The 10,632-nt window shown below is 36.7% G+C and overlaps 1 protein-coding gene across 11 annotated transcripts in view; it reads right to left on the bottom strand.

Moving 5' to 3' along the window:
- Positions 1-10,632, bottom strand: part of MEF2A (myocyte enhancer factor 2A) — a 126,374-nt gene that overhangs the window by 64,210 nt on the left and 51,532 nt on the right. For all 11 annotated transcript variants that reach the window (XM_019637884.1, XM_019637882.1, XM_019637885.1 and 8 more), the window contains one exon: positions 6,950-7,141. In XM_019637884.1, coding sequence (XP_019493429.1) covers positions 6,950-7,003 — 54 coding nt within the window. In that variant the 5' untranslated portion in view covers positions 7,004-7,141. The remainder of the gene's footprint in view (positions 1-6,949; positions 7,142-10,632) is intronic.

The raw sequence follows: 10,632 nt of genomic DNA, 5'->3' as shown, positions 1-10,632 counted from the left end.
TTGTCTGTTCCCCTTCCCCCAATTCCCCAGCACTGTTCCCATCCCCCCAGGTCCCCAATAAAAAAAAATCTTTAAAAAAAAAAAAAAAAGAAATCAACAGAGAAAAATCAACAAAACCAAAAACTGGTTCTTTGAAAAAAATCAATAACCTCTAGCTATGCTAATTAAGAAAAAAGAAGACACAAATTACTAATATCAGAAATGAAAGATGAGACATCACAACTCAATTGCAGATCCCACAGACATTTAAAACATAATAAAAGAATATAAACAACTCTATGCCTAAAATTTGATAATCTAGATGAAACAAACCAATTCCCTGAAAGACACAATATGCCAAAACTCACAGAAGAACCAGATATAGGCTTATTCAGATTGTCTATTATTGCATTAATAATTAATAACCTTCCAAAGCAGACAGCATCAGGCCCAGATGGGTTCACTGGTGAATTCTACCAAGCACTTAAGAAATTATACCAATTTCTACAGTCTCTTCCAAAAGACAGAAATAGGACCCTTTTATCCATGGTTTCACTTTCCAAGGTTTTAGTTACCTGTGGCCAACTGTGTGGTCTGAAAATAATAAGTGGCAAATTCCAGAACTAAGCAAGTCCGAAGTTTTAAACGGCACACTGTTAGCGTGATGAACTCGCGCGCCATCCTTCCTGGGACACGACTGCTCCCTCTGTCCAGCGCCTCCGGGCTGTACAAGCGACTCGCCTGTTATTCCTTTAGCAGCCTTCTAGGTTATCAGAGCCACTGGCATGGTAATCGCAGTGCTTGTGTTCAAATGATTATTTTACTTAATAATGGCCCCAAAGTGCAAGAGTAGTGATGCTGGCCATTTGGATATGCCAGAGAGAAGCTTTCTAATTTAAGTGAAAAGGAATGTATAGATAGGAAACAAACATAAGATATACAAGGGTTCAGTACTATCCATGGTTTTAGGTATCCACTGGGGGTCTTGAAATGTATCCCCCGTGGATAAGGGGGGACTATGTACTGACGACAGCTTAAGATAAGACCATTCTGCCCAGAAGATTGGATACAACAAAATAAAATACAAAACAGAAAGATAATCCATTTTGCCTCAACTTTAAAGTTTTCAATTAGAAGTTTTGGGTTCTCATACAGAAATTTTCCTTCTAGACATTAGTTTTATAAAACATCTAAAAGTGATAATCAGTAACAGCCTCCTAATTAGGATACTGGTAATTAGTAATATTATAATACATCTACAGTTCATAAATTTCATGTGACACAGGTAACAAACCTAAAATTAGGCTAAAGAATACTGGCTACATAATTATAATTCAATATTCAACTTACTATTGCAAAACAAATACTATTTTTTAAGATGAGGCTATAAATTACACATTAAAATGGTGTAAACTCTTTATATTGATTTAATTTCAAGAGTTTATTTTTCAATTCAAAATGGAAAAATAAAACCATGTTTATTCCATTCAAACGTACTAAAAACATGAATGAATGAATGAATGAATGAATGACATTGGGTTTTCTTCAAGGAAAACAGGTCCCCAAACCATGAATTTTCACCTGCCAAATTGAAGACATTCGAATGAAAATGAGAGCTGATTCAGAGAATTCACATAGCTTTTTTTTTTTCACAGAAGTGGCCATGTCCCAGTGCTGGGGAGGCCTAGCCAAAGGTCCTTTGATTAGTACTGTAAGATTCAGAAGTATGGAAAGGCAGTCAAAGAAGGCTGTTTTAAATATATTGGGCTGTTGGAAAAGTCATGACGCATTTTTGCAATGAAAAACATAGAATAAAATACGTCATGACTTTTCTGACAACCCAATAGAATGTCAGGTGATATAAAACTAGAAAAAAAATAATTTTATAACAAATCCACTTTTTGTTAACTTGTATGTAATATCATTGCCAAAGATATAAAAGGTAACTAAATGATCTACAAAGTGAGCTAGTATCGCTACAAATCAGAAAAGAAAAAAATCAAATCATCACACAGAGTATAACCACAAGAAGGAAATTTTAAAAAAAACAGAAAATAAAAAAGTTAAAATGAATAAAGATGTTGGGTATGGCCGACAGATAATAAATATACTAAAAAACCACAGAACAATTGGAAAAGTAAAAATATTTGTTGAAAAATAAAACAAAATATTGAAAGGCCACACCCTTCCTACAAATAAAATGATAAACTCATGGAATATTTTAGTTAAGTTACTGAACATCAACTCAGTTATTAAGAGAGAGAGAAAAAAAGTCTGTCCATCTGTCTGATGTCAGAATTATGGCAACACTCAAAGCCAGAAAATCTTGAAATAATCTCTACAATGTTCTGGGAGAAAGTAATAGGATCCTAGAATGTTAAAACTAGCCGAGTTATACGTCAAGTATAAAGGCAGCAAACATTTTAAAACATAAAAATACTCAGGAAATACAGCACCCATGAGCCCTTCTGAAAAGACAAACAAAACAAAAACTACTTGCTGCAAAAGTCCAGTCATTTAAGTAGACTATAAATTGAAAAACATTGGGATTTTTTTCAGTTTTGTTCAATGCTGCACACTCAGCTTCTGAACTGCTGTATAGCACTGAGTGGTGCTAAAAAATTTGCTTGGTGAATCCATACACCAAAAAATAACAACAACAAAATGCAAAAGCTACAGTAAAGAACTGGTGCTAATCAATGAAGCCTTTAAATTTAGATCTGCAATTAAATAACCATAGAAATTATTATAGAACAGAATATAGTACTAATTTTTATGATATTAAAAAAACAGCAAATTCAGATTCCTGACAAGATACTGACACAGGATCTTCTTCCCCTCCAAGTTACCCCAGTGAACTAAAAGTACTATGAATCCTAAAGAATAATGGCGAAAGGTATGAGAAACTCCAGATGTTATGCTGGAATATGTCCTGAGGGGGTGCTGAGTGCAATGTATGCAGGCCTGTGGCCTAAGAAACAGCCAGTGGGGCTATGAGGAGATAAATTTTTAAGAGAGCAGTTTGGGTTCAGCCTGTGCCTGTCATCTCCATCCTGGGGACACTCAATGCCTGCCACCTTACAATAGCGATTGGCAGCAGTGCTGTGCAGATAACATCAGGGCATCCCAGAAGCCCTGCTGGGGATGAGAGTCAAACACACACAGGGACCGACTAATCTCTGGCCCTGACTTCCCAACCACTCTTACTCACAACCTCCAAGGTTAATGTTGGTAGATTTCCATTTAGAGAAAGTATCTTCTTCCAGTGCTTTGTCCCCTGAGGGACTCAGTGTAAAGCTGCAATCTTTAAGGATATGAGGAGTGAAATGATTAACTGTGACTTTTTTTTGATGCCTGGGGCCCTCTGACAAATCGAAATAATCAACTACGATGATATAAAATAGTCCAAATATACAAAAGATGAAAAAGAATAAAATCCAACTAAACTATCCAATCCAACTATCAAGAGATATTATCAGAGTGAACAAAAAAACACCCAAAATCCAGCCACATATTTACAAAAGATATACCTAAAGTATAAGTATATAGTAAGGTGGAAACTAATGGAGAGAATGAGACTTATCAAGAAAATACTAGCCACAGGGCTGGCTGAGTGGCTCAGCTGGTTAAGAGCTCACTCAAGAGTGCGAGCTCTGAGCAGCAGCGGTTTGATTCCCGGCCCGAGCTGAGCTGCTGCTGAGCTGCCAACAGGTGGCAGGATGGCTCAGCTAAAAAAAAAAAATACTAGCCACAAAAAGATGTAGCTATATGAATGTGAGACCAAACAGATTTCAGACAAACATGACTTACTGAGGAGAGAGCCAACATGTATTGAAAAGAATCACCAAGGAGGTATAACAAACACTAATGTATAAGCCCAATGAAATAACCCCAAAAGATGTAAAATAGCACGTACTGAATTAGTAAGGTAGAGAAACTGACAAATCTAACACTGTGGTAACTGTAAGTATTAACAGGTCTCAATAAGCCAAAAACAAAAAAGCACAAAGACAGATAACTGGAACACAAAATGAGACTGATCTAACATATAGAATTCTGCATCCAACAATTAAAGAATACACATTTGTCTCAAGTCCACTTGGAGCCTTTACGAAAACTGATCAGGATTTAGGGAATAAAGCAAGCCTCAGCACATTTTAAAGTGTTCACAATCTTTGTAAAGGTGATATAGATGGCTGTAAAACACTACGGTAAGTCCCATCATAAAAGTGTTTACAAAGCATTTTAGTAAAGATTGAAAGATACTATCTGAAACAGATAAAACACACACAGAATTCATACCTAGAATATATAAAGAAACTTTAAGAAAAAAAGATCAACAACCCAGCAGAAAATGGGCTAACCACAAAAACAGGTACGTTTCACCCTCATTACACCAGAAAAAACTGTAAAAGAAAAGAAAAAAGAGAGTCAGAGAGAAAAAGTCAAGAACCATATGATTTCACTGATATGTGGTATATAAAGCTGAAAACAACAAAAGAACAAGAAAAACAAATGAAGACAAAACTCACAGACACAGACAAGAGTTTAGTGGTTACCAGAGGGTAAGGGGGGAGGGGGGTGGTAGATGAGGGTAAAGGGGGTCAAATATATGGTGATGGAAGGAGAACTGACTCTGGGTGGTGAACACACAATGTGATATATAGATGATGTATTACAGAATTATACACCTGAAATCTATGTAACTTTACTAACCATCATCGCCCCAATAAACTTTAATTAAAAAAAAAAAAGAGAGAGACAGAGAAAGAGAGAGGAGGAGGGCGGGAGATTATATAAGGAAATACTGTTCCAATGACTTGCACTGTGATTTTCTCTTACTAGCTCAAAACCTCCGGTAATTCAAATCTCTATTTGCTGTTACCTTCTTCAGTGACTGCTTCCTCGAACGACTTCCCCCACCACCAGGAGTTCGTGGTTTCTTCCATACACTCTCCCATCTCCTACACTTTCCTCTATTTGCCACATACTTAAATCTCCTATGTATGCTATGTATTTTTAATGAATTCCCATTGCCTAACACAGTCTCTCAGCTATAGTAGGTACTGAAATTTGAAGGAACAAAATGACAGCTCTTCTGCACAGAAACAGTATTTCCCCTCTTAATGCAAGAATAATGAAACTTTTAACTCAGAATCCACAAAGTCAAAAATCAGTAGAATTAAGACATCCTTGCTGTTTTTGACAAATTGTGTCTGTGCCTAATCTAACCTGAAAAATAAACTGCCCAAGCACTTCTTCTGTATCTTCTCTACATTCTTTGCCAAAAGCATCTGAGGAGAAGTTCAGATACCCTCGGCCCATTTGGCAGCCTGGCAAGAAGCAGACTTACAGTTAATTCAGAGTAGGGACAGGCTAATTCTAGTTGCTGAGCTAGAGTGGCAGGCTCCATCTTTTTATTAATAACCACGTCATGTCCTTAACTTCAAGAGTTGCATTACACAGTCACATATTCCTAGCTCCCCTTTCCCTATAATCACGTGAAGCCCTTCCCACAGGGAGGTCCAGTGTATCTATGCTCAACTTAAACATAACTCTTTACGGGATAACAAGAGCTCAGGGAGCTATGTGCTTTGCTAGTCTCTGCTCATATGTCATTCCCTATCAAGGTTTCTAGTTTACATGTATTCACAAAGCAGGTCCCCATGCCTCCTCTATACGTCATAACCCTAGATCTGTGAAGGGAAATTTACTTGCAGCCTTGCTGAGAATCATTCCTTTAGAACGATGGTGTGGTTACTTGATTAGTCTTCCCTCTATCAACCTTTGTAATGAGTTATACTGTGTGAACCTTACATGTTAGCGAAGGGATCTTCATAAGCTGAAAGAAGGCCCCTTTGATTCAGTCTGTGGCAACCCTACCCACTCCCACTGACATCGGTTCTAGCTGCTCCGCTAGGCTCTCTCTCCAACCATATTCCTATTACCAGGTAAACTACCACTCAGACTTCGCAGCACACACCTTCAACACTGTTCTGTTCCTGGGAAGCTTCCAGAAGCCACCTGTTCTTGAAACTGATATGGACCCTTTCCACAGACACCATCTCTCCCTCCTGCCTAGTCTTTGGACTAGGATATCCAAAGATAGTTCATTCACAATAGTCTATGAAATTCTTTTTCCTTCTTTCTTTTAAACCAAGGAGTTGGCAAACTTTTTCTTAAAGGGCCAGAGAGTAAAGGCTGTAGGCCTATGGGCCAGTCTCTGGGGTAACTACTCAACAATGTTGTTGTAATATGAAAACAGCCACAAACAATATGTAAACCAATGGGTGCGGCTATGTCCTAATAATGCTTTATTTATAAAAACTGACAGCCAACCCACAGACCAAAGTTTGCTAAGCCATGCTTTAAACTTTTATAACTTTGGTATTCATATATCAGTATCATTATAATTATCTTGAATTTGTAAGGGTTTACTGATATTGGTAGTGAAAATTAATCTCAATATATTTTATCAATTAAAGCTGAAATATAGACATAAATGTTTTAGAATATATGTCATAAGAGTTGTAAAAAAAATTCTCATTATTTGTTGGTTAACCAGACAATTTAACTGACCAAAACTCATGCATTAATAGCTGTAGTTAACTTAGGTATTACCTACTTATGAAAAGAGAAGTGATAACTTAAAATAATGATCAATATATAAATAACAATCAAACACAATCACGTATACAGAAGATTAAATATGATAAATCTAAAATCTACCACAGTGGAACTGCGGTACTTGACTTTTCTCCTTTTTGCCCGCATTTTTATAATTAACACTCAAATGAGAAAAAAGTTTCTTTAAAGCACACAATGAAAAGCCAAAAGTTTTTGATTGCTAAAATATTTAGTCTGGAAATAAAAATATTCAGGCTTAAAATTAAATTTAAGAAAAATTCAACAATTTTATCCTACACTCCTGTTTTAAAAAAATATTTACATCAATTAAAATTTAATTTACCTGTCGGTTCCTTTCATCCATTATACGTGTGATTTGTATTTTCTTCCGCCCCATTTTCAGTCACCTTTCCTTCCTTATATTGCAAATATTTAATTCAAAATTTAATTTTCTTCAATACCCTAATGCATCGTACACAGCTTCTATTATTTCAGCTTCTAGTCCAAGGGCTATGGGTGAAATTTTCGGTAAGATCTAAAAGAAAACATAAATTAGAAAATTTAAGTTCTATAAATTTGCAAATGATTAAAATGTTACAAAATTTTCAAACCTGCATATTAGCAGCATTATTAAGTGAAATTTCCTGTTATAGAAATAAGTAAATAAGTTGAAGCCTTGTTAAAATTCACCCCTAAAATATCTCTTGAATCTTTTCTGTGCCTCTAATTCTGGCTAAAAGTGTGCAATTACGACCTTTGAGTTTTTCTCAAAGCATATAATAATAACAATAATAGGAGCCAGCACTTACTGAGATTTTTCTGTTGGGTCATCAGAAAAGTCATGACATACCCGTATTTCCCCATGTATAAGACGCACCCTTTTTCAAAAAATTTTGTGTCTAAAAACTGGGTGCATCTTATACAGTGGTTGTAGTTTTGTTTTGTTTTACTTGCATTTCCCACTTTTTTCACGCTTGTTTTTGGGCTCATACAACCACTGTGTAAGACGCACCCAGTTTTTAGACCCCAAATTTTTCGAAAAAGGGTGCGTCTTATACATGGGGAAATACGGTATTTTTCTATGTTTTTCGTTGCAAAAATGCGTCATGACTTTTCCGACGACTCAATATGTGCCAAGCACTTTTCTAAGTACCTGATATGTTTTAACTCATTTAGACCTAACCACAATATTCCGAGTTAGTTATACTCATCATGTCATTTTATAAATCAGGTTACTGAGGCATAGAGATATTAAGTAATGTGTCCACAGTCACACAGTAAGGTGCAGAGCTTATAATATGAACTCAGGGAGTCTGGCTCTAAGAGCGTCTCCTCTTAAATATTATAGAATATCCTTAAAAGGTTCTGATGGCCCCCATGTCAAAAGATGGGCTAATAATCTGCATAGCCCCAATCTGCCTTTTCAAACTCTTCTTGCAAATTACTGTAGCCATCAGCAAATTTACTATTTATCAATCCACGAAGAAACTATATACTTCCATAACAATATGTACTTAAATCCTTTAGCTATTTAATGACCTCCTTATCAGTCAAGATTCATTTGGAATATAATTTCCCTGGTGAAGCCAAGACCAATTCCCCTTGGTAGAATAAATAACAGCACCTCACTTTGTGGGTCCATTTTCCTCTGGGTCTGTGAAACCTTCAAAAACAAGGATTTTCTACTTCATTTATCTCGATAATAAAATGACTGTCAATGACATAACTTGTCATGCTCTAAATGATAGTTGTGTGTCAAAAACCTAATGCTTTCAAAACTTACATGATATTTATGAAGGAATGGTGCACAGATGCTAAAACAGTTATAATAATAAATTCTCTGGGGAACTTTACTGAAATATTTTATTTATTTATTTATTTTTATTATTTTTTAAAGATTGTATTGGGGAATTGGGGGAGGGAAACAGCATTGGGGAATCAGGGAAGGGGAACAGACAAATTGCTGTCCTTTTGTTCTTCAGTCTAGTTGTGGAGGACGTCGCTTCACTGGCCCATGTTGGTATTATCGTTGCACTCTTCCCAGGTGAGGCAGTTGTTCGCCGGCCACTGAGCGGTGGCTCATGGCGGCTCATGGCAGCTCATGAAAGCTCACGTCCGCTGCTGGCCACTCACAGCAGCCCAGCTCCAGGTCAAGCTGTTGTTCACCATCTTAGCTATAGAGGGCGCAGCATCACTGGCCCTCATGTGGGATCCGAACTGGGGCCCTGCTGCTCAGAGCTGGCGTCCCAGGCCAAATCCTAACCAACGCGTCACCCAGCCAACCCTACTGAAGTATTTTAAATATTGTACATGTGTATCTAAAACTCTTCAGTTGTACTGTGCAAATCCAGTGTCTGATTAAATCTGGCATTTGCTCAAAAGCAATGAGCTTTTCCATTCTTATCACTACCATGGCATTTCTTACGTATCTTCCCTCATTCATTCTTTTATTTCTTCAGTCATACAAACATTAATTGATCATCTATTAACAACTAATAATCTATTCATCGATCACCTACTTGCAAAAAAATTACCTGCAAATACTGAACTAGGCACATAGGATAATATAGTCAGGAAAAAGAGGCAATGATTTCTGATCTCAGAATTCAGAGTCTAGTAGGGGAAAACAGACATTAATCAAACCATCTTATAAATGAGTTTGTGCAGTTCAAAATTTAAAAGTTCATTGATCTGACCTAAATTCATGACTCAGGGAAGGTCTGCCTGAGAACGTATCTCATACTCAAACCTGAGTATGAAGGTATATATACCAGGCAAAGAGAACACTGTGTACAAAAGCCGCATGACAACAGGAAGCAGAAACTTCTGAGGAATTGAAAGGTGGCTGGTCACTGGTGGGAACCAATCAAACAAGCAAGTGTCCTGCAGAATGCTTATTTTCTCAACAGTCAGCAACATAAACAACAGAAGTTGACTTACTCCAAACCATGTTCCCTAAGTGCTCACAATGCATCCAATTTCTATTATGAAAACTTACACTGGAGTAGGCAAGATAAATACTCATACATTTCACTGCAGAGATATTATGCTAACAACTGCCAAGATATATGCACTGCATTATCTTGAATAATCTGAAAAATCCTGAATCCTAGAACATATCTGAGCATTTTCCTTTTGGCAATGGTGGAGTAGTAGGTTGCTTCAAACCAAACTTCCTCTGAGAACAGCCAGAACAGCAAAACCAAAAGTAATCTGTTTAAAGCCACTGGAGAACTGCCAAAGACAGTGAGAATTTGTAGGGCTGAGATCTAGAAGAAACAGGGGAGACCAGGCTTTAGACTCATTTTCCCCCTAGAGTCATTTGTAGATTCTTAAATTATGGGCTGCCAAGAGATCTATGGGTAGTGGCACAAAAATTAGATTCAGGGCCTGCCAAGGAGCAATAGCCCCAGTAAACATACCAGGAATCTGGAGGGAGTCCAAAGGACTACACCCAGCTATAAAGGTAACCCAGAAATAGACCAGGCCACACAAAGATGGGATATAACTTCAAATAATCTCAATCCCTGCTTCAATTAAGGTAATCTGACCTACCTTCTGTCATTAAACTAGCTGCGTGCTAATATAATATTCTCAAAAGACTGTAGCAAAAGTAAATCTTATCAGCAAAATGGTGTCATCCAGAAAGTAAAATTATCTTATCATTCTAAAAAAAGAGAACAGTGAAGACCTGACTGAAAACCAAAATTTAAAAATGACAATAGAAACATACCCATAGTAGAATCCAAAAAGGACTGTAAAATGTAAGTGTATTCAAAGAATTAAAAAACAAAGAATTTTAGCAGACAATACTTAAAAATAGGAAAAACAGCACTGAAAAGTATAATTTTGAATACAGAAATTAAGAAATTGGTGGATGAGTCCAATAGGTTAAATACAGCTAAAGAAAGAATTACTGGCCCAAAATATAATAAAGAAAATACCTATACTGAAGCCCAAAAAGACATAAGAAAGGTAAACACAGAAAAGAGTGTGAAAAAGATTAGCAAACATGGAGCAAAGACT

The sequence above is a fragment of the Hipposideros armiger genome, unplaced genomic scaffold (genome assembly GCF_001890085.2).
Source record: "Hipposideros armiger isolate ML-2016 unplaced genomic scaffold, ASM189008v1 scaffold_35, whole genome shotgun sequence".
NCBI classification, from domain to species: domain Eukaryota; kingdom Metazoa; phylum Chordata; class Mammalia; order Chiroptera; family Hipposideridae; genus Hipposideros; species Hipposideros armiger.
Note: the sequence above shows the minus strand (reverse complement) of the source record. Positions and strands in the feature narration are given on the sequence as shown.